The sequence below is a fragment of the Agelaius phoeniceus genome, chromosome Z (genome assembly GCF_051311805.1).
Source record: "Agelaius phoeniceus isolate bAgePho1 chromosome Z, bAgePho1.hap1, whole genome shotgun sequence".
In the NCBI taxonomy this organism is placed as follows: Eukaryota; Metazoa; Chordata; class Aves; order Passeriformes; family Icteridae; genus Agelaius; species Agelaius phoeniceus.
This window is the reverse complement of record NC_135303.1, coordinates 92,020,943-92,045,698: the sequence shown is the minus strand read 5'-3', so window position 1 is coordinate 92,045,698 and position 24,756 is coordinate 92,020,943. Positions and strand designations below refer to the sequence as shown.

The window sequence follows — 24,756 nt, the reverse complement described above, 5'->3', positions numbered from 1 at the left end:
TTTTGCCAAGTCCTGAATACCATATTGATTATTCCCCCCTAAAAGTGGCATGAATATGCAGGATGCATGAATATTTTCAGTAAGTTTAGAATTTCTTCAGGACATACACAAGAGCTCTGCGTGTCTTAGAGCGAGTCTTTAATTTCAGATGCAGAAGGAGCCTCTGGAGCACTGAAAGTCTGCTGGTTCACATCTGCCTACATTTTAAAAAACGGATATAAATGCATATATCTATATATATTTATATACAGAAGACAGCAGCAACTTTTTGCTGTGGTCTTTGTGTCTGCAGACAGCGCTTCTCTCCAGCTGAAGATATTACTGGGTGTTTAGGCTGTGATGGACCAGTAGTGCTGCGGGCTTCACAGTATCAGGGGTGAGATGCAGAGCTTTTGGCAGATGTGGTGGGCTCTGCAAGGCACAGTGGTTGTCCAGGAATAGCAGGGATGAAGTGGACACAGAGAAAGAGGAGATGGTTTTACATTACATGGTCTGAAACTGCAGGTGTGGTCAGAGTTGTGGAGGGCACAAGCTGGGGACCAGGTGCAGGGAATTATATTCCCAGATCATCCATGCTCTGTGCTGGATAAATCAGCACATTGAGGTTGCTGAGTTGTCTGGGACTGCGTGGAATTTTTTTGTAGCTGCTTTTCAGAAAGCATCCTGAGAACTTCCTGGGGAAGGATTGCAGGAGGTGGCAGAGAATGAAGGGGTAACCTGGCTATGTCTGGCTTGTTTGGTTTTTGGTTGTTTTTTTTTTACAGTGAGGGCAAAGTGCATTTCTTTTGAGGAGGATAGGTTCAAAAATGTTAAAAATCCAGATGTTAAAAATTCAAATCTTAAGCTGCTCTGGTGGACGTAGAGCTGATAAAATGGCGGCACCGCAGGAGCTGAGGCTGTGCCAATGCCCAACCCTGGGGCCTCTGTTTTTCACAGTGCCGATTTTGAGCAATTTTGAGGTGTCCTTTGTGGGTGGGTGTTCACATTCCAGTTTAAGATAGCCATTTGTACCTTTATTCCAGAAAAACAATGTCTGTGCGCCTGATCTCGTGGAGAATAAGAGAGGCACCCAAAGCTTTCACTGAGGCCTTTTAAGTGGCCTGCAAATATTTCACCCTCTTTCCCCTTATTCAAGAGGCACAGTTTGATTTTCCTGAACAAACTAAAATAGCCTTTCATAAAGGAAATCTCTGTGTCCATACAGAAGGGTGGCAGAGCTTTCAGTCCTGCTGCTCTAAATGCTGCAGGTTTGTGTGCAGACAAGGCCCAGGAGAGTTATGGTGGAGCTATTAGGAGGGGAAGTGATTTTTTCTTAGACTGATTAAAATTCTTTGGGCTTTCTGTTTGTTTGTTTTTAAACACCTATTTAGCTTTTAATTAACATTTAAGAGAAGGGAAGCTGGTTAAATATTCAATACCTCCTCCCTTTCAATTAAGGTAGAACAGTACACAACGCGTGATGAGGCCTCTGGGAAGTATGGAAAAATGGAGAAGAGCAGGCTCCTGATTATCATTTTCAGGGGGACAGGAAAGGTGAAACCCATCTGATTATTACTGCTGTTAACAATAATAACATTGAGATTTTTTTTTTTTTTTTAACATCAGAAAGCAGTTTAGAAATGCAATTATTCTTTAAAACTGCGTGTCCTGTCTTTGGCCTTTAAATACCCCAATTTTTTGCACTCCCATTCTTTACTTATTTCAGGTGCAAGCATGGAGGATTTTCTAATACGCCTTTTCCAGTAGCTTAGTAGGGAGGCTGCAGACGCTGGGGAAGTTATTCTTCATGCTACATGCCCTTATCTTCATTTTGATGCAGTTCTTTCTGTCCCAGCGAGTCAGCAGCTTCAAACCCTGCAGCCCTGGGAGCTCAACCAAGCAAGGGATTACTGTCACCATACTCCAGTCTCTTCCCCTTTCCCTTCCTTCTCCTTGAAAAATCCAGTTATGTTCTGTCTGTGAGCTGGTTATCCCTCAAAATTGCACATAAAGCACACAGAAAAGGGTGCCTCAATGGAAAAAATGGGTTGGGAATATGCTAGTATTTGTAATTCAGCAAATTCAGCCTTCCTAAACTTAAATCCCGCCCCCTCTTTTGATTTAGTGTACCCTAATTTTCTGACAAAATATTTTGTTTTGATGGCCATCCAGTTTAAAAAAGGATCATGCTGGCTAAAAAAATCCCCCAACAAACCCATTTAACGTAGTGGAAACCCCTGAAACCACTGCCCAAAAGGTGATGTATTTTTAAGCCTGCTATTTCTTCTACTGTGGTGAGACAACTTACCTGTGGAAAATACTTTGCTTTTTTACCAAATATCCCACAAAAATGATTTTTTTTTGTTTAAATCACCATGTTACATAAATGAGTTTTTAAAATGGAATTGCTGGCACCAGATACCAGTTGTGTAAATGTATATTCCTGAATGAGTGGTTGCTTTTTGGCGCTTTTTTTTAAGGATTGAAGAGAGTGGAGATGCTAAAATGCAGAGCTATTGGATAGGTTTCATATGCTATAACTTCAAGGTTTACTGGATATAGGATTGCATCGATTTTTAAAAACAGAAAAAAATGTTTTGCAAAAAGATTTCTGACTGCATCTATTGCAAGACATTCCAATTCAACTTTAAAATTAGCCTATTGTGATGACACAATAATTTTTAAATTAACTGCTGTATGTTGTCTGATGACCTATTCAGTGCTCTGGATTTTTATTTAAAAAAAAGCAAAACCAAACAAAACATCAAAACCCATGGTATTTTCTCCATGAACCTCTCTTCTAATTACATAAGCATATGAATATATTTATATATATGTCTCTTGTGGTTACTTATCAGTCGAGTTAATGATGTGTATTTACTGGCTGGACTAAAACAAGAATTAATCCAATTAGTTCAATAATTGGTTATTTACCAAATATTTTCTTAATTATTGAGAGTCCATTTCTACTTCAGCTGTAAATAATAGAAGTTCTCCCATCAATTTCAGCTTAAGTAGTATTTTATTATTTTTAGAAAAGTTTTTCATAGCTTTTATAGAAGCTATTCATAGAAATCACAGGAAAAAATTTGCAGTTGCAGAGGATAGTGAAAGTAATACCTTTTGTCAGAAGGTTCAGCTTTCAAGTCAAACTGTCATTCAGGTGAACTTCACAACTTGTGACTTTTTAATTTTTTAAAAATTTAATTCAATTTGTAGACAAAAAAAAAAGGATGAAGGAAGTAGCATGCATGTGTCTGGAAACAGCCAAATTCTGTTACATGGAAAATTCTGTGCTATAATATGATTAAAAGTTGATGTGAGCAACCTAAGACAATTGAGTCCCTCAATTGGCTGACCCGGGAGCTGTATCCTTTTTATGCAAATACCACTAATGTCAATTTTATCTCAGCTGGATATAAATTATATCCAGTTGCAACACACCCATGCCATGGAACCCTGGAAGATGATAAAGCTAGAGAGCTGATGAAGGCAAAAAGGCATTTTTCCTGCGGATTCTGGAACAGGGTCCTACCCAGATGGAGAGTACGGGCTTCCCGTTGAGAGGAGAAGAGATGAGACTGTAGAGAAAGATCTTCCCTTTTCTCTGCCTGCTCCCAGTTGTTCTCTGATAAGAGTATCTTCAAGAGAGGGATTAGAGGGAAAGGAGGAATCAGCTCAGCAAGAAGAATATCAAGGAGGCATCAGCTATTGCCTGCAAGAGGCCATGCTGTAGGCAGATACTTCACTGAACTAGGGAAAATAGGAATTCACAAATATTTGTGAATTTGTGCTATGCACCCAGAAATTTGTAGATAAACCTCGATCTTACTCTTTCTTTATATTTTTGCCCCTTTTTTTCCTCTCCAGATTCTCTGAAGCAGATGTGTAGTAAGGACAGCACTGACAAAAAGCACCATCAGTAAATCAATAACTTTTCTTCTTTCTCTTTTTTAAGGAGAACACACACAAGAAGCCAATTCACCTCATTCTCTGAAGAAGGATGTGGAAAATATGGGGAAAGGTAAAATAAATAAGGGCCTCTTACATTATAAAACTGCTCTTTGTTTTAATAGAATATGAGGATAATAGGGGGCACTTTTGTTCTGCGCCATATTTTAAGCTTGTCAAGTAACATATGAATAATATATGGACCTTTGGGTGGATATAATTGAGATTAATGCATATATATCAATCAATACATGACACTGTAATATAATACTTTAAAATAATATATTACATTGATTTATATTCATGGCTTTCTGCACAAAATCTATGGTAGGTCTATGCAACACTTTTTTTTCTTTTTTTTTTAATAAGCGCTAAAATATTTTGTCTTAGAGTAATGAATTGCTCTGCAACTGTTCTTTCAAGAATTATTTATACAGATTATCAAAACCACTTTTTCTCTTTGTTAGAGGAACTCCAGAAGGTTCTGTTTGAGCAGATCGACCTACGGAGGAGGCTGGAACAGGAATTCCAGGTGTTGAAAGGAAACGCGTCTTTCCCAGTCTTCAGTAAGACACAAAATCTGTGGTTTTGGTGTTGTGCGTGTTTGTGGTTGGTTGCTGCCAGGCTGATAAAATGAGACAGGCTCTCAGTTGTGCTGCCATGATCTTGGGCTTAGTTCTGCTGAGTCCAGGTTGGGCAGGGCTTGGAGCAAGCTGGGATGGTGGGAGGTGTCCCCAGGGTTGGAATGAGGTGATTTTTAGAGTCCCTTTCAACCCCTGCTGTGGGTTTGCAGCTGCCCAAGCAGGTCTTTTATAGGGAAAACACAAAGCTGGATGTCTGTTTTGGTGTGCCTCCTACTAGTTTTGGTAGCATTGATTACAGTGAGTAGGCAGAAACACATCTGGGTCCTCATGGGGTACTGTGAAGTTGGTGTCTCAGCCAACACCCCTCAGGGGCTTCTGAAGACAAGATACTTAATCCTTGTTTTCAGGAGGTTCCTAATACCCATTTTCAGGAGGTTCCAGCTGATGCTGGAGAATTGATCTGGCCTTTTTAAAAATTAGAAATTCCTGCTTGGATTTTTCCTGTTGGGAGAGGCCGTTTGAGATGGCCCTTCCATCACGGCTGCTGAGCAGGGTGCTGCTGCCCAGGGTGATGGAGCACGCGGGGCATGGCTCAAATAAAACAAAATGGGCAACAAGCAGGGTTTTTGTGAAGGGCTGATTGTACAGGGACGTGGAAAAAGACACCTTGGCTGGGATCTCTCAAACGACACTGGAGCAATGGCAGAAAGATTCTTCCGGAGAAATCCCACCTAGATCAGGATGATCCTACTGGAAAAGGAGGGAGCACAGACAGCATTTTCATATTGTTCAAAGAAAATATGCTTGTCCCCTTTCTGTAGCATCAGATAGGTATGCTTAGGGAAGCAAGGAAGTGTTAGGAATCTGGGAATGACCCCATCTTTAGCCCGAATATTGAAATATGTAGACAGCTCCATAAATAAAGAAGAGTCACTTGACATGATACAGATATTAATGAAAGGAGCATAACCTCATCCTTCAGAATAAATCCAGTCATTACTTGGGTTTGGGAGTGAGGTAATTTTCAAATAATTCCTGGGGATCAAAATGCTGCTCTGTGGTATTGGTGAAATGGCATCTTGGACTTTTGCCATTCAAGTCTCTTATTTATCCTTTTGTTCTTCTACAGTAAAATTAATGCTCTGTCTTTGCCATGTAAATAAACACTGCAATTAAACCACATGAAATACAATTCAAATAAAAGAAAAGAACAAGTACGGCCGACCAAGGAAGTGGTGACTGCTGTATGGTGGCTTGAAAAATATGTGGTTTCAATGTACCACAAAGTAGTGGTCAATTTTCTTCAGGATTAAAATAGAAAACAGATAATGTGCTATAAAACATACCTACAAGTGACCGTAAAGCCTATTTACAGATTTAGATTTACCAAAAAAACCCGCCCCTCCTCCGCGTGTAATAAAACAAGAAAAAAAGAAAAAAATTACTTTTGTAAAGTAAATCAGTGTAAATCCATGTTGAGGGTGTTTTGTCCTCTATTGCATTGTGTCCTCCAGCACAGGAGAGTGTGGCTGTTCCAGGCTCTTGCTGTTGGGCTGTTGCTTTAGGCTGGGTATTAGAATGGTATTGGTGTCTTGGGCAAGGAGGAGCCAGGCAGAGGAGTTTTTGGAGACCCAACTAAAGGAAAGTTGAGGTAAAATTTAAATTGTATTGAAAACTCATCCCTGTTTCAGCTGGGAGACAACATGAGAGATGTGGAAGGCAGTACTATTGTCTCTGGAAAATGTCAGGTTACCTGCAGTGAGCTCCAGAGTCACCTCCTTTGGGTCTTCCACCTGGAACTGAGCACATTTGGGGTGCTCTGCCTTCACAGCATCGAGGCACTGCTCACAACAGGACTATGCAGTAAATGGTGTTTGGTTTCAGAGTTCTCCTCTCGTTTAAATCACTGTCAAATGAGAACTGAGCTTATTTGCAAGCTCCCTAAGCAGTGCTATGGTGCAATCCTCTCTGTGGCCTCTTGAACCTGCTTGAAACACGGACTGTGATAATTTATAAAACAGCAAGACCTTGTATTTTTCACATTGCTGTTGGGCTTGAAAGCTGCAGGTGAAATTTTCTTTTCCCTTTAAGGTCTCTCAATGCAGAGATCACTCAAATTAAAAAAAAAAAAAAAAATCAGATCACATGTAGAAAGTCAAAGTATTTGCTGTCCTGATAAAAATGCAAGTATCTCTGCATGGTGACAGTGTGTTCTCCTGGAGCCCTGCTCTGGTTTGTGCCCTCCGTGTCGGCTGCTCCGTGTTCTGTCCGTCTGCATTTTAAACAATGTGGCAATAAAACGGTGGAGACGCAGTCTGGGTACTTAAAGTATTTAATTTTGTGTTAAGAAAGCTATTTAAATATTCATATCTTTTCTCCTGGGTACTGCTTATGGCTTTGTCTGTGAGCGTTTGGACTCGGATAAATGCCGCCGGAAAAAAACGCTGTCCCTACCATTAACACCCCATTTCCACTGTGAGCTTGGGCATTTGCTGTGCAGGGCTGAGCAAGATCCCTGAGCTGTTTGTTTGGAGAGGTGATGAGCCCATGAAGAGGCAGCTGGGAGGAAAGCATTGAGGGGAAAAAGGAAAATTTCTCCTTAAAGCCTACTCAGAGTGGAGCTGGAGGACCTCAGTTGCAATTATCAGCCTTTAGCAACCAGGACAGGAGGCAGTTACCTTTTTATACTTTTGGGGGGGGGGGGCTAGGGAAAGAGGAATTTATTTTTGTTGGCTTATTTTTCTGATCAAGTCAGAGTAGAGGGAATAGGTTTAACAGTTCTGTGGGAATATACTGGAAATCTGAAGAATGTCATTGAGATAATGCCACCATGTCCTTTTCAGCGTGGTTGTGCTGGACTCCTGAGAGCTTCAGCTTGCCAGAATTTCTCACTCTTTCCCTGTTTCATTGCTCTTCCCCTGCCTCCTTTTCTTTTAACAACAACTTCAGTTCATTATTTAGAGGAGACAAAGTTCTTTTTTGAGAGGGGGACAGAGCTCTGCCCCCTTGTTATTTCTTCCAGGACAGGCTCCTTAGTTGAATCAAAATGATAGTGGCTGGGATGGGTTTTCTTTCCTCTTCCATTTAACAGCCCATCCTTGCACCCTGACCTCCATCAGGCAGCTCTTGGAGTTCTCTGTTTCTTGTTTATATTCCTCTTTTTCCCAACCACCAACAGAAGTGTTAGGGAGCACAGAGCATCAGTTACTCTTCAAACAAATGAAGTTTTGTCCGAAATGGCTGTTTAGGAGGAAAATCAGGGAAGGAGGATCTACTGGAGCAGGAAGGCTGGCCTGTGTTGTAACCCAGCTGCCCAGGATCTCTCTTTCAAAGACTTTCTCCCTTCCAAATTCCACGTCACTCTTTATGGAGCTTCAGTTTTTTGTTCAAAGCCATCAGCGCGATGCTACAAACCACAAATCAAACCCTGCATCCTTGAACGCTTTCTCCTCTCACACGCTGGACATCGCTGCTGGTGTCAACAGATTTATGCCAAAGCAAAGAAGAGCAGTTTCTGCTCTTCTCTTCAGGGCCTGAAGAAGTTTGACTAATGACTGCAGAGCCTTGCCCGTGCAGGAAAATAGCTGGGAATAAATGCTAGCAAACACAAAGTTAGCATCCTACATTTTCTGCTGGGGGAAGTAGTGAAATCTAGCTTTTCCACATTTTTTCTGGTGTCAGTGGTGTCTCCTATTAGACACATATTTGTTAGGCGTGTGTTTTAATTGAGTGAAGGACTTTTGTAATGCTTTGTGCTTCCTCAGTAGTGACTGGGCTTGATTTAGCTTGGTTGGTGTCAATACTGCCGTGCGGTCTCTGTTTCAATTATTGCACCTACATTTTTTCCCCTCTCATACAGACAATTTTCAAGATCAGATGAAGCGGGAACTGGCGTACAGAGAAGAAATGGTGCAGCAGCTACAAATCGTAAGTTTACCTTCTGTGATAAAAATGTCTTCAGCTGCTGCTTTGTGTTTTTTAAACTCACACCTCAAATTTTTCCTTTTTGGGCCATGCAGATGCACCATTACCAAGCTTCTACTGCCTTACATTTAGCAAGAGGTAAACACGCAGTTCTCAGCTGGTTTGGAGCCTAATTACCTGGAGATTTACTTTCATACAGTAACCAGATGTGTCTTCATGTTTCAACTAAACAAAATGTGTTGACACGGAGAGGTACTTCTGCAGAGAGGAGGAGTGAATCAGTAAACTTTGAGCAGTTAAACGTTTCTGCCTAGGGAATCTGCTCAATCCCTGCTTCCCACCAGAAAATAAACCTTAGGATGTGTCTTCTTCTCATTTCAGACACTAGAAGAAGTGCTTAACTCAGCAGTAAAGGATCAAGTTGCCAAAACACAGTTCAGTGCAGGCACACGTTACTGTTGGGTCTCTTGCTTGTTATTTTAAAACCAAGAGGGATTTTGCCTGTGTGCTAGTGCAGCACTGGATCATCACATCCAGCTGTGTTGTTTTGAAAAGTTGACGTTCTTAATCCAGTGCAAGCAAAGGGGCTGGAGCACGGGAAGCTGTTCCACACTCAAATAAATGAATGCCTAGTGTGGTTTCAAGAGCAGTGCATGGTGAGGCTGTCAGCTAATGCTTGCTTTGCTGGTGCTTTCTCTGTGGTCAATCTGACATTGCTCAACAGGGTTTTGTTTTTGAGGCAAGGTTGGCAAATATCCCCATTTCTCTGAATCAGCCCTGTGCTCCCCCATTGAAATTTTCCTCCTGCTTGTCACGGGGCAGAGATGGCATTGCCCAGCCTCCTGGTACTGTCATTTTCTAATTGATGGGTTAGGACATAAAAGTAAATTTGAAGGCCAGGATTGTCAGACTTGTGCTCCGATGCTTAGAGGCGTTTAGGACTGGCCTTATTTTTAGAGCTGCCGAGCATCCATGCACCCCATTCCTGCTGACTGCAGAGATTTCAATGAGACATGGAGGGTGTTTGAAAGAGGCTGTTTGTGGAGGAAACTCAGGCCCAGAGAATCTCTGGGTGTTTTTTGCAGCTGGTCTGCACTCTTTTCCTTTAGTGTGCCCATTGTTACTGTGTCCCCCTTTGTGTCCCGATGACAGGCAGGAAGTTTTACTTGACCCGTGAATTTTGTTGTCACAGAAAATTCCAGTTAGGATGCCATCCTGAAAAGCACTTCCTCTGCTGCTTTGGACTTGAGGCAGGTGACCAGCTGAATTTCCTGATGCAAAGAACTTCTAAGCACAAATTTATGGGCTCACCCAGGTCCTTATCTCTTGTGTCAGCTGAACTTGGAGCTGGCTAACTCTGCCTCCCAGGGAGAGAATGGATCACCTCTGCCATTCACCTCTTGGCCCTGTGGTGAAGTTGTTTCTGGAACTGGATATCCCAGACCTCCAGCAAGCTGGCTGCGGTGGTTTTCCTGATTTTCTTGGTCAGGAAAATAAATATGATCAAGTAATTCACATCCTTTTCACTTACTGACTTGTTCCATGGACAGACTAAGGGGCATTTAATAATTTAACAGAGCTGAATGTACTTACAGAGAATATTTTCAACATTTAATGTGCTGCACCAACAACTCAGGACCTCTTCCCTCACTAGAGATGCCTTAATTTAATTATTACTAATGGAAATGTTGTTGAATCACCAGTAAGTCTTCATGCTCATGTTTGTGGGTCAGGTTGTGATCAGTGAGACTGATAAAAAGATGTTTGTATGAAAAACTGAGTCACTCCTGCAAATAATGAGTGTGTTTGCCAAAATGAGGGCAGAAATCTTCAGAGTTGTCTTGGCTGATAACTGAAATGGAGTCAGCACTTTCGAGATGATAATCCCAGCAGTGGCTTTAATTCATTTGTGGGAATATATCTTGTATGTTTATATCTAGAATTAAGATTAATGAACTGAATGTGGTAATGATAGAACTACTTTAGCCTTCCAGGGTTATTGCATGGATGAATTGGTGCAGAATACACAAAAAAACATGTCTGCTTTTGATTTTTTGTTTAATTGCTGTTATTGTTTTGTTTTTAACTGGCACTTTTTAGGTGCTTTTTTTTGTACCTGAGATGCTGCACTACTACTTTGACAGGGCTTTAACCTAATTTTCTTATAGAAAATAGAAGTACAAAGAGGAAAGCAGAAGCGTTTCATACATACTGAAATCATAGTTTTACTTAGACTTTAATAGGTGTATGCTTTTGTAGTACTAAGCTCAAAATTTATTGATGTAACTAGCCACAGAACTGGACTTAATTGCTTTTAAAAATTATTTTACAAAAAATACAGATGCCTAGAGTCAAGGGGTTTTTTGGCTCTTCTCACTGCTGAAGATATACAACTCAAATTAGTCCTTCCTGAATACCCCTGGAAAGGTTTAACAGCCGTGTGGATGTGGCACTTGGGGACACGGATTGGTGTGGGCTGGGCAGTGCAGGGGAAATGGTTGGATTTGAATATCTTGGAGGGCTTTTCCAACCTAAATGATTCTGTCATCCCCTGATCCCCTGAAACTGTGGGTACCAGAGAGAGGTTTTTCCAGAACGATTATTTCACTCACCCTGAACTGAGTAATCAGACTCTAAAATTAATTAACCCAGCATGTTCGTTGTTTCGGAAATATCTGTAATACAAGCTGACCGCGATCATGAAAAGAAAATCAACCAATCCTGATTGCATTTGAAAACTCCCCGGCGCCAACACCCGCTGCAGACTGCAGTGAAGCTCGTGCCCTGCGCTGGCCGTGGCACTTTTTGTCCCGTTTTTTTGGGGAGATTCTTCCCCGTTTTGGGAGCGGTCCGTGGCAGCGCGGCCCGCGGGTGCCCTCTGCCGCCCGCCGGCCGCCACTGCAGCGGCCGCGGCGCGCTAAATCCGCGCTCAAATCGAGCCGGGCTTAAATCAAAGCAGGGCTGGATCGGCGGCCCCCCGCTGCCCCGGCTGCTCTGCCCGAGCCGCAATTGAAAAATAATAATATTCCATGGCATCCTGAAAGCCAGGAGTAAGGCTCAGGTCGCTGGGAAAACGGGATGGGCCCCGTTCTGTTACATCTTCACTGGTGGGTGTTGGGTCCTTTGCAGGCAGCCTGGCTCAGAGGGCTGCTGGAGCAGCAGGTTGGTGTGTGGCCATGAGTTTTGACGGGAATCACTGCATGAGTAAGGCTGCAAGTGGCCACTGGAGGTCCCCGAGTACAAGCTCCCTGCTGGAGAGGAGTCCTGCGGAGCACCCTGCTCAGAACAGATCTCCAGGCAGGTTTTGAGCACCTCCAGGGAGGAAGGCTCCACAGCCTCTCCATGCAGACTGTTCCAGTAAGGAATTTCTTCCTGATGTCCAGGTGGAATTTCCTGTGTTTCAGCTTTCAGGGTTTTCCAAGTGTCTGAAGCAGCTACCGGGAAGTTTTGCAACCTGTTTGTGCCAGGATCTTGGCCAAATGCTAGGAAACAGCCTATCATCATATTTAACGAGAAAATGGATCTTAGACTCCCTGAATGCATTTTTCTCTTCCTTCGCTGGCAAAGTGCTGTCTCCCAAATTGGCTGAGTACAGGGTGTGTACGAGGGGACCATGTATAAAATGTGGATTTTGCATGTGGATCCTGTTGTGCCAGGGAAGGTTTAAACTGGATATTAGGAAAAAATTCTTTACTGTCAAGCACTGAGGTCAGTTGTTCAGGGCAGAGGTGGTGTCCCCATCCTTGGAGGGGTTTAAAGGCTGTGTGGATGCAGCACTTGGGGACATGGGTTAGTGGTGAGCTGGGCGTTGGTGGCATGGTTGGACTCAATTATCTTAGAGATCTTTTTGAACCGAGAAGATTCTGAGATTCTGAGGATCATCTGGCTTTTGTTAATGAGTTGTACAGAAAGGGCCAGAGAGGAGGAACTGCTGCCGAGGAGGATGGGGGAAATTCAGACATCACACACGTGGTACAGCCTTAGAAGAGCTCACCTGCCTTTAGAGTTTTTAGTTTCTGTCCAGTGAGACCAGAACTCATCTGCTGGGACAGCCCAGCACCATAACCAAGTACCAAGCCACGTCCTGCCCGAGATTCTGCATCTGTCTGATATTGTCTTCTGAGCAGCTGTGTTAGTGGAACAGACTTTAAAACCATGAACTTTCTCCCTAGCTGCCTGGTGAGAGAAAAAGATCAGAAGCAGCATTTCCAGCATTATGATTTTAATGTTTTTCCTTTAAAGTTTTCATGAACCTCTCTCAAACATGGCCACAGGAAAGTAGAACGCCAAGCAGGAATTTTAAGCCTCCTGCAAACTAAAGAGCTTTTCTCAATTTTCCCTCAGAGGTGCCTTACAAGTAGTTTGTGGGTTCTCAGTGGTGACCTGTCCATCAGGAAAAGCTCAGGTGGTATTCATCACCCGTGGTGGTTTAGATCATCAGCTGATGATCCATGCCACTGATTTTACATTGGGGTAAAAGGTGAAGGTTTTTGAGGTGTGTTAGAAATGTGAAACACTCAGGCAGGCCTTTGTCTTTCCGGATTAGGTGAAAAATGATGGTTTGGTTTTGTTTGGGATATTTTAATTAGGTTATGCTTCCATGAACTGACTTCTTCCTGACCAGCCTCACTTTGGGCTGATAAAAATGTTCAGAGCTCAGAACTGGATCCATCTGGAACTGCTCTGTGTTTTATGGCTTTCTGCTCTCAGTGCTCCTTTAAATCAACTCTGTTCTTCAGAGTCAGGCAATAAAATAAATCAGGAACTATCTTTCTGCAAAACTGATTTCCATCTCTGCATCATCTTTCACCCTGATCCTTAGAGATTGACAAGGAATGTTTAAAAGAAGGGGAAGAAATCCACCATGTGCTTAATGTTGGTAAATCTTCAGAGGCACGAGAGCCTGTCCCTCTGGGTTGCACTGTAATTCAGAAGAGCACCAATAGCTCCAAAATTCCTGGTTTACACTGCTTATGGAAAGACAGTGCTTTTGTTCAACTCATGTACTCATCATCCAAACAAGAAGCACCCACATTTGTGTGTGGGGAGATCTGGGCTCTCAAAAACAGGAAATGGGAAATGGCAGCACTTCAGTGCCATTTGCGATTTCTGTGCTTGGCCTGAAGTGGTGCAGCTCAGATGATTGACCTTGGAGAGCATGCAAACAGCTGTTCAGCAGAATGGCTCTCGGATTTCTTGAGTGTCATCTTGTGCTGAAGTGCCTGCTCACAGGCACACAGATAATGACAGGTAAAAGAACATTTCTGGGACGCTGTGTCCTGTGTCCTCAAAAGGCTCATCCCTGATTGTGTACAGGAAAGTGAGCTGTTTTCACCAGAATTTTATTTCTTGTTGTCAGTTTTTCAGTTGTTTTTTTGGTTGGTATTTTTTTTTTTTTCAAAGATAGGTGAGCAAAACTTGTATCCAGACATCACATGTGAATATGCCTTGGGTGGATAGGATGGAGCTCTGCCTCTTTCTCCAGTAAATTCAAATGTTGTAGGAAAGGATACCTTGTTGAAATTTAAGCAGAAAGCTTCCTTTCCTTTAGAATCTGCAGAAATTCTGATCAAAAATGGGTGTGGACGTGCAGGCAGCCACAAGCCAGCCTCAGCTACTGCATGACTGCAAAATATTTTTTCTAGGCAACAGAAGGCAGGGTGATGTAAAATCTTGTACCTCAGCAGAGATGGGATGCAGAGGTGAAGCCTTGAAAGAGGATGGTGTGCTAAAGCTTCTTTGACATCTGAGTGTGTAAACAGAGATCAGAGAGGAACTTCAGAAATGACTCCCCAATCCCATCCATTGCCTGTGCCTTGGTTCGAGTCGTGGGGCAGGCTCCAGGCTTGCTGAGTTGGCTCCTTCCAGGTGGAATAAATGGGAATATGCTCCAGGAATGCACAGAGGACTGTGCTCCAGTCCCTGATGGGTACCAGGACTAGACTGGAGTCAGCCTGTAGGAAAAAGGACTCAGTGTCCATATTGCATTTTTCTTGGAGTTTCTCTTCAGGTCTGCTCTCGTTGTGTGTCCTACTAATGTGGATCTGGTCACAAAAACTGGGTTTTTTGCTGCTTAAAACCCAACTAACTGCCTTCACTTTTGTTATTTCTGTACACCCTTTGAAAAGGGCCACCTTTTTGCCAGGAAGAGCCCTAAATCCTCTTCCACCACAGCTTCAGAGTTACTGAATGCTCTGACAACGACAGAAATAGAAGATGACATTGTAGGTGATTTAACTCATGGAGAAAGCAGTCATTTCCCTGTTGAACAGCCACCTCTCCCACTGCCATCAATTGCCAGGAGATCAGGTAAAACAACACACGTTAGAAAGATGCCAAATATAGCGGAGAAGTGGATTGAGAACAGTTAATTTCTGACAGAATGTACCCCGCTGTATTATCTAGGTCAGTACAGCTTGGGAGATGTCCTACATAATTTGTGTCCATGCAAACCCAAGTTGGCCTTCGTGAGTGGGAGAGAGGCAGGAATCAGCTGGCGAGGCACCACAGGTCCCAGCTGGAGCGTGCTTGATTCTTTTTGTGCAGTTTGTTTGTGGCTCCCTTTTGCATCCAAACCACGGCCAAAGGTGATCAGGGAAGCAGCTTCTCTGCACCCCCCTCTCTGCTGCAGCTTGGGAAGGAGTTTTGCAGCCTTTGCAAGCTCCGTGTCCTGAAGGCAGCTGTGCCTGGGGACATGGTGGAGGGGACAGCTCTGTTTTTTAGGGGGGGGGATCTGGCCACAAGCTTCCTGATTCCTATTGTCTTCTGTCAGGGGAAGGGATTATAAGAGTAGTCAGACAAAACACCTGGAATCTTGGTCTTTTCAGGTTTGTGCACACACATTTCCCCTTTCCCAGGGCTGTGCAGGGGGCAAGCAGCGTGCACCTGTGGAAGGCTTCTGCTTTCATTCAGCCACAGACACTGCTCCTTCCTGGTGCTGCTGCTTTCAGCCAGATTGATCTCCTTTCCCAGGACATGAAAGGGTTATCTCTTGAGCTTCAAAAGCCCCTCTCTCTCCTCTCATCCTGATCCTTCCCTCCTCTTTTTCCTGATTAAGGTGGGCAGGGATGGATGAGTCTCTCGATGTCTTTGCAGACGCGATGCTTTACCCCAGCCCAGAGGCACAATGGCTGGGCACAATTCACACAAACATCCTCATAATGGATGGGCATAGTGGATTTAAAATAATTATGGGCATAATGTATTTAAAATCAAAACAGGGATGTACAGGAACATGTGGGGTCAGTGGATACGGATGTAAATTCACTGTGTCTAGGTGTGTGGGGCAGGTTGCTTGAACTCTGCATTTGCCCATCTTCTGCTGTTCCTTCTGCTGTTTGTGCAGGTTACGGCCTTGATCCTGACTTCAGGTGACAGAATTGTCAGCTTGCAGTGACATATTTGACATTATTTGTGAGCATATTCTGGAGTGCCTGGCAGCAGAAGCAGGTCAGCTCGGTGTGCAGCAGCACCTAGGAGCACAGGGACACAGGATTTTTTGATCTCCCAGCCTGAATTCCTCCAGCAGTCCCTCCAAAAGTCATCATCAAAGAATTTGTAGCCAGTTGGATTCCCAGCTATGGGGAAATCTCAGAGCAATTTAGTTTTGTTGCATTCTAAAGGCCCAGCACTGAAGAAGAGCAGCCCTGTAATGTATTCCCACTGGCCAATGAGCACATCATCCCACTTTGTTTCTAAATATAACTGTGTTCCCTAATATGCCCATGTTCTCTGTTTTTCTTTAATTATTTGTTCCACTTCAGTGGCTTCCCTTCAGATTGGTGCAAGTTGGAGATAACTATTATGAACTTCCTAATTAGGGGGATATAAATACACGAAGTCTCACGCTCCCAACCTGCTGTATTGTGGCTGTGCAGGGATCAGTGTGCATTGCCTGATCTGCCACAGACAGCTGACTTTTTATGATCTCACAGGTGTCCTTATCCTTTGTCAGCCTCTGATATAAACACAGCATCAGAATGCATCTTTTACACTGAATTTTAAGATTCTATCTGTTCTTTTAATTCTGGCCATTTTTTATTTTATTTCTGCTTCAACTTCCCTGAGGTTTCATAAAGAGTTGAACCTTTGTATTTAAGATGTTGTTTCCTACAATTCCTCCCCATTTTCAGGAAGGAAAACAAAACCTTTCATTTACAGGGATTTCCATCTTGGGTGTTTTGTTAGCCAAACCTTGTCTTGAGCAGTGTCTCTGTTTCTGTGTCATTCCAGATTCCCTATGCAGCAAGCTTGATCAGGAAAGAAAAGCTCGGTGCACACCTCAGCAAAAGCTAAAGGTGAGCTTGTGAGAAAGAGACTTCATTCCACCTGACCTGGCTGCCTGTGCTCCTCTGCAGCCATTGCAGGAATTAAGAGGATCATTCTGTTGTTTGATGTGGCTGCTTCTGGTCCCAAAGCCCTCTCTGTGCAGGTGCTGTGCTACAGTCTAGAGCTGATAAATCACATGTGGCATGAATTACGAGACTTCACTGGGGTGGGATGTAGTGCTGGGAGCTGACCCATGGGTCCTGCAGTGACAGGACAAAGGCTCCAAACTGGGAGTAGCTTTAAATTAAATATTAAAGTAGCTTTAAATTAAATATTAGGAAGAAATTCTTCCCTGTAAGGGTGGGCAGGCCCTGGCCCAGGGTGCTCAGAGCAGCTGTGGCTGCTCCTGGATCCCTGGCAGTGCCCAAGGCCAGGTTGGGCAGGGCTTGAGCACCCTGAGATGGTGGAAGGTGTCCCTGCCCATGGCAGGAGTAGGATGAGGGGATCTTCAAGGTTCTTTTCAATCCAAACCATTCCATGCCTCTAACTGCCTGAGCTTGTGCTTTTCCTGACACTGAAAAGTGTCATCAAGGTTAATTTACCTTCAGTGGAAGGAGGGGAGCACCTTGGCATTCAGGGCTCAAAAAGAAATGTTCGTGCTCCAGGAAGGGAGGAGTTTTTCTGCCCTTAATGGAACTGCTTTAGGAAAAACAGTGCATCAGCAAATTTTGGGAGTCTCTCAGAACCCCCTGACTGTGGTTCTGAAGTTCAGTGTCCTACAGAAGGTCATTCTCCTGCTGCTCACGTGCAGGGCCTTCCTAAACCAAACACTACATTTTTCAGGACTGTCTATTAGAAGGGTTCATTTAGTAGAAACACCACCTCCATCATCAGTGGCCTGGGAGATTCTAGTTTTGGGTGCTGAAGTTTTAACATTTAAATGACATTCTCTTGGCTTTTTCCTGGCAAAACAAGAAGATTAGGGATTGGAGACAGATGCCAAAAGCTGGTAGCCCTGCTGCTGTGTTATGTCACGAAATCTGGCTTGCAGATTCACTAAAAAACTCCCCGAGGAGAAGTAGGGGGATTAGAAAAAGAGCAGCTACTCATACACAGAGATCTCAGTAATGCACAAAATAGAGGTATTCAAGAGAGTATCTAAGAAGGGCTTGACTGTAGAGATGATGGAGGTTTGCCTGAGCTGTAGAAGAAGCAGATTCTTAAAAATAAAAGCAGTAGGAGTAAGTACAGAGTAACCAGATCGCCACGATCTGTAGCCCAGAGCTCTGCCCGCTGAGATAAGGAGATTATTCTGAGCACCAAGCTGGTCTCTTTCGGCTTTATGCACACTTCCTTACTGACTGCCAGCGTTTTCCAATTGAGCTTACAGCAATCTGAGCGCTGATTTAAAACAAACTCAGCGGCACTAACACCCCGACTAAAACCAGCAGGTCAGGAGCAGCATGTCCTGCCCCAGTGCCGCATCTGCGGCGCTTGATGACCAATAAAAACCTGCCTGAGGACGGCAGCATCGGAGGAGAGGAGCAGTTTGCTGCCATTACCGGGCTTCCAGCAGCTCCCAGTCCCTGCAGGGCCAGCGCTGGCATCCCGGCAGAGAGCATTCCCTTATTCCCTTTGGCGAATATTCCCGTCCGGGAAGGACAGACGCGCTCCTCACGCTGCTTCTGCCCGCATCCCCGCGGACCACGGGGATGCCTCCACGCAGCCCCGGTGCTTTTGGAAGATTTGCTGTTGCTTGAGTGCTAAGCTGAGCCAGACAGGTGGAGAGCCAGGGCTGTGCTGTTCAGTTTCGTGTCCTTGATGTGCCAAGAAGGAAAAGTCTCCTCAGGAGGAAACGTGTTTGCACATCCCTGCCCACGCAGCGCTTCAGACTCTCTGTTTGGCAGAGAAACCCCTCAGTCCCTGCCCTGAGCCCCTCTGCTCCTCCCCACAGCATCTCTGGCTGCGTTTAATCGCACTGCAGTCAGTCAAAGTTTGCACTCCGTCTTTATTGCCAATATTTCCACATCACCCCACAGATCCTCACTGGGTTATGCCACAAAATCTGGCTTGTGGATGCACTAAAAAAATCCCCAAGGAGAAGTAGGGGGATTAGAAAAAGAAGAGCTACTCGTACACAGAGATCTCAGTAATGCACAAAATAGAGGTATTCAAGAGAGTCTGGGGCATCTGAGAAGGGCTTGGTAGGAGAGGATGATGGAGGTTTGCCTGGGCTGTAGAAGAAGCAGATTCTTAAAAATAAAAGCAGTAGGAGTAAGTACAGAGTAACCAGATAACCACGATCAAAGTGTTAAAGTCTCAGGGGATGCTGCTAGAGCAGGTGACCTGTGTGTGTCCCTTTCCCAAGGGTTGTAAATAAATGTCATAATTCTGTCACTGTCTCAAACTTTTGCTTAATGTTGATAACACTTTCTCTCTCTCTCTCTCTCTCTTTTTCTTCCTCCCTCTTTTTTTTTTTTTCCACTCCCAGAAGCACAGGAGCTTTTGCAGCTGTTACCTTATAAGTTATAACCCAGTCAGAAACCTGACTTGTATATAGACTGTGAAATGGAAGTGTTTGGGGATCTAAATAAAAAAAAAAATCAGGTTCCTCTGAACCTAAGGACAAGTGACCTCATAGTATCATGGACAACCATGTCAAATAGAATGTAGCAGCCATTTATTAGTAAACACAAAACAACAAAAAAAAATGCCTGTCCTTGATATTTTTCTTTTTTTTTTTGGTGGTACCAAAGTTTAAGTCTTTGTGTTTTTAGAAGGACTATTGAGCTTGATAGAGAAAAAAAAATGCTTTTGAATCGTGCAGATAAGCTGTGAAAGGAACTGCTGGTCCTTTCAATGCCACAGGCACTGACAACATCTGCCAGTTCACCTTTTGCTTTGGAATAGTGATTGTTTTATGGAAGGGAATGAACGTCTCACCAGATGGGCCAGAACCACGTTTGGATGGACGGGTGGACAGATGGATGGACGGATAGAGCAGTGTTAGCCATACACAGTGCTTTTTAAAAGCAGTCTGGAGATTCTCATACCCCTCTCCCTTGTCCCTTCCCCCCTCTGGTATTTTGCCTGCTGTATGAATTACGATTGTACTCCTCTGGAAATATTTTACAATTTAATATTGAGTGTAATTAAGAATATAATCACTGTTATCAAAAAAGGTATTTAACTCTGTTGTAGTTTCTTTATCATTCATGTGGATAAAAAGTCTATAATAAAAAAAAAAAAGAAAAGTATGAGATAATAGTTGAGCTTCCCTGTAATTTAATGCCATGCTTAGTCCACTGAAGAAAACAACTGGGAAATCTATCCCCAGTAATGCCTTTTTAGAAGTATTTTAATTCGCAAATAATATGCTGAAGGGTTTCATGGTGGAAATTTCTGCCTCTGGTTATTTTGAAAACGCTCAGAAGAAGCAGATTAAGTACAATTTCAGGACGTGCCTTGTGGATCCACAGACATAAAGGCAGTCAGTTGATTTTCAAGACTGCAGCCAATATTCCCCCAGGTCTTTCCTTGGTGACCTGCACCACCCTGATTGTCAGGGCTTTCCTGAGTGAATCCACCTCCCTGCTGAAGGCCTTGGTCCCAAACACAAAGGGTCTCCTACACCAGGACAGCACCCCCAGCATCCAAAAGTGTTTTAAGCCATGCCCAGCAGAGCTGCTCTCTCAATATTCCCAGCAAATTCCTGTGAGATTAAATCACCTGGCTTTGCAGCTCCTTGGTGCAGCTGGCAGGGCTGGGAGGCAGGGGAGGAAGGGCACAGCCTGTTCTCATGCCCTACCCTGCACAGTTTGCTCTGGTGTTAGGTGAGCTGACAGGACTCACAGAACCAACAGAATTAAGGCTTTCATGGCGTGGGAAAAAAAAACAAACCAAACAAAAAAAAACAACAAACCAAAACAGCAAAACCACCAGAAAAGCTGGGCCAGGGCAGCTCAAATTTTCACTTGTCCCAGTAGCCTGTTCCCAGGAACAGAGGAAATCAGACACTTTGTGAAAGCACACCAGCAATTAGAGATATGTTCCCAGAATATTGTTTTAGCTACTAATGATTTACTGCTTATGGGTTTTCTGACCTAGACATGATGTCTTGCTTTTAGTAACCCTCGATGGATTTTTTTTTTCTTCCACCTAGGCACACTTTTAGCAGATTACAGCATCCTGTGGCAATAAACTCCACTGCTTAAATACAGCTTGTGGGGAAAAAAGAGAAAACCAGCTTCTGATGATTGGAGCTGCCAAATTTAGCCTCATTTTATGCCCTGGGCTTCTTGTACTGGATGAGAAAAATTGTTGATTACTAGCCATCCCTGTCCATTTTCCTCATGTCTGACATGATTTCATGGCATCTATCAAGCCTTTTTGGCTGTCATTTTTCCAGATTAAGTTGTAGTCGTCCCTCCAACATGAGCAGCCCCATAACTCTGTAGTCCCCATGTACCTTTACCCAATCAGGTCCTGCGTCCTTTATGAGATGCAGAACCAGCTGCACTTGGGAATACTCAGGGTACAGGACACTCTACAGATTATTGCACAGAGTGACACTGTGCTGCTTTCTGTGATGAATGAACCCAGCTGCAGGGTGGTGGTAAAATCTCTTACCACTATAGATCAAAAGTTTTGCCCAGACATAAAGTAACCCCGCTGCTCAATAAGAAATTACCTCCCTAATGGCTTCTGAGTGCCGGAGCTCCTGGATGTGGTCAGGCGTGCAGAGCAGCCCTGGTTGTCCCCCACCATTTGAGAATCAGGCCCTGGAGCTGACACAAAGCACCTAAAGCAGATTTATTTGTTTTCTGCTCCCAGCTGAGGCCGTTGTGCTCCCCAGGGACTTTCCAGAGCCCAGCTGTGTGTGCTGGTGCAGTTGAGGAGCTGTGCATTAAATGCATGGCTCACACAAATTAACAGGCAACAAATGCGCTTCAAACTGAGCACTCAGACTCGAAATGTACAATTTCCACTTGGTTATTTATGCCCACTCAGGAAATGGAAGCACCATTTGCCTGGTTGGTAGCTGATTCACAGACCACAATGTCAAAGGCTGTGATGGAATATACATCCCAGAACTAAGCATGAATGAGGTGTTTTGAATTAAAAAATAATTCCTCACGCTGATAAAGGTCAAGAACGTGATTCTAGAAAACAAATAAAGGAAAGCCTCCACCTAAACAAATCACTTTGATAAATATCCACGAAAGCTCCTAATCACCAGTTGCTTTTTGTTTGCTTTCCTCTTGTGGCAAAGCTTGTACACGTTAAAGTGAAATTAAACACTGTTGTGTTTCACCAACTCAACCTTTCCACCAGAAATAAAAGTTTAAAAAAAAAGGATACTGGAAGATTTTCCCAGGAGCTGGTATGGTTGCATCTGCAGCACACATACGCTGTGTCTACACAAATTGGCTTGCACTCAGCTGCCCCTCTGCAGTGGCCTTTGCAGGGCTGTGTTGGAGCCCACTGGGGAGCAAATCCCAGCGTGGCTGAGGGGTCACCCCAGCCCGTCCTGGTGGCACTTTGGATGTGGCCAGCCTGAGCTGGAAGGTCTGGATGTGGCTGCAGCTCCCCAGGGCCACGTGGGGACTGTCCCAGCCACAGCTGCTGTCACACAGAGCAGCCCTGCTGCTGCCCTTAGCACAAAATGAATGACATGTTGGTGTGGAAAACAAACACCCAGCTTTTCTAGCGTGTGACGTGCAGCTTGTCAACACCTTGAAGAAACCTGCGTAAGCGACCAAACATCGCCTCCACAGCTGCTATCGCGGGAGAGGCAAAGGGTAACAGCAGTCCCACAGTTTTAGCCTTCTGGACACCAAAATCCCCTGGGCATGGCAAAACCCACGGCATAGGCTGCACACTGAGCTGTGGGTTGAATTTCCAAATGGAACGAGAGTGTTGCTTTTGACCCACGCAGCTGTGTGTCCATGAGCTGCCCACAACACCTCCCGGGCGGGCTCTGTGCTCCAGGTGTGGTGGTGCTTCTCCAGGACCTAGGGCTGGCTTTGTTTGCTTCTGAGATGCTTTAGCACAGCTATTTTTGTTGGTGAAGAAGTGCACCAAGCAAAAGCATGAAGATATTTGCTTTCCCTTATTGCAGGAAATGGGAACAGGTCTTCTCTCAGGACCAAAATTTTATGTGCCTTCAAGCCATCTCCCTCAAAGACCCTTTCTGCCTTTTGCTGACCTTGCTGTAAAATGGAAGGTGCACAATTCTGGAATGGTGTGGGTTGGAAGGGGTCTTAAAGCTCATCCAGTTCCACCCCCTGCGCTGAGCAGATGGGGCAAAAATGTCCCTGAGCAAGGACATTTTCCCCTAGTTCATGGTGTTCCAAGCCACATCCAACCTGGCCTTGTGAGTCATAAACAAATTTTCTGAAGCAGACAGCATATCTGAGCATTTACTGCTTTTGAGATTGACCACACTGATGAATAAATACCTTGGAAAAAATACCTTGATGGTTATTAAAAAAAGCATCTCTGTCAGAATAGGCTTCTTCAAGGTTTTCTGCTCCCAGCGGAAAGATCAAGAAGTTTTGTCTGAGCTGGGTATGGCAAGTAGGATAAGGCTCTGCTTATTAATAGCAAAAAAAAATTTTTTTCTTTTGTAATACCGACTAAGTAAATCCCTGTGCCTTTTAGAGTTCAGATTTTCTCAGGGTTATTTTTCCTCTTCCATAACTTTTATGTCATGTAAAACTTTGAGGCAGCCATGCCAAAGGTTTGGTACAAATTTTGCAATTTATACCAAAAACTTTACAAAAAATTTATAACAAAAATTGTACAAAAATAGTTCCTCCTCAGAAAACCTGTGTTTTTCAGATTGTATCACTGAGGAATTAACAAAAACAAAGTGAAGTGTTTTCTCTGACCCTCTATGATAAAAACTTTCACCCTGTTGGCTTTTAAAGCAGAATCACTCTGCTAAGAAAAGCTCTTGGGAGAGCTCCTGTAGGACATACCTCTGTTTTCCTATCACCTCCTGTAGCTTTTCTTTCCTCCAGATGAGCATGGCAGGGGGCTGGAACAAGATGGGCTTTAAGATCCCTTCCAACCCATATGATTCTGTGATTCTATAATTCTAAATGTATTTTGACACTGTTTTATCCAGCTGCCTTGGATTATTCAGTACAAATTTGAGAGGGCTTTTTTTCATGATAGTAATATTATCCTTGATGCACACCCTCATATGTGAAATTTTTGATCCCCAAAGTGGTAGCCAAGTATTCACTAATAAGTCCCAGGGCAGGTAAAAGACCTAGAGTGGTGCAGAGGAGCTCTGTCCTGGCACACAGCTCACATCCTGGCGACCTGTGGTGTGTGTCTCTGTGGCCTTGGGCACACTTGGCTGCCTGTCCTGGTCTCACTGGGGTTGTTGTTATCTGTGCTGGCAGTTTTCACTGCTGGAACTGCACCCAAGCCATGTGAGATAAGGTGTTTCTGCTGCCCCCTCCTCCTCCTCCACCACAGCTCCCCACACTGTGATCTCAAGCTTCTCCACAAAACTGAGTCTGGGGTGAGGTGACACCAGGATAAAAAAGAAAAAAAGGAATATTTATTCACATATTAATTTTTTAAAAAATAAAACTATTCATCTTCGGGGATATTGAGGGCATCCATTGTTTTTTTTTTCCCCTTATTGTCTTTGAAAGTTCAATAAAAGTGAATTTCCACTCCCAAGAGAAGAACACATCCCAGTTGCTTCCACCACATCTTCACTCTGGGCATGCACAAGACACGTGGATCCACCATGCAGATGGTCAGTGGCTTTCAAAAGTGAGGTCTGCTGTGTATTTAACAGCTTTTTCTTTAGAAATACGGTCTGGATACCAGAGAAATCAGCAGAGATTCCCATTAACCTCAGTGACCTTTGCATCAGACTCAAAAATCACAAATGGGTTCCACAAAGCAATCTCAGCCTTGATTTGTTCTTTCCCTTTGTTTGATAAAGAAGGAAAGTACTGGCTCCTGCCTGAATACAAAGTCCTCCCTGCTCAGGAGCTCTTTTGTGGCTTGTTCAGGCTAAAAG

General features: G+C 43.9%; 1 protein-coding gene across 1 annotated transcript in view; it reads left to right on the top strand.

Moving 5' to 3' along the window:
- Positions 1-19,284, top strand: part of SKOR2 (SKI family transcriptional corepressor 2) — a 26,118-nt gene extending 6,834 nt beyond the window's left edge. Inside the window, exons 4-8 of the mRNA XM_054652702.2 lie at positions 3,938-4,003; positions 4,398-4,496; positions 8,374-8,441; positions 16,671-16,735; positions 19,198-19,284. Coding sequence (XP_054508677.2) covers positions 3,938-4,003; positions 4,398-4,496; positions 8,374-8,441; positions 16,671-16,733 — 296 coding nt within the window. The 3' untranslated portion in view covers positions 16,734-16,735; positions 19,198-19,284. The remainder of the gene's footprint in view (positions 1-3,937; positions 4,004-4,397; positions 4,497-8,373; positions 8,442-16,670; positions 16,736-19,197) is intronic.
- Positions 19,285-24,756: the final 5,472 nt, after the last annotated feature.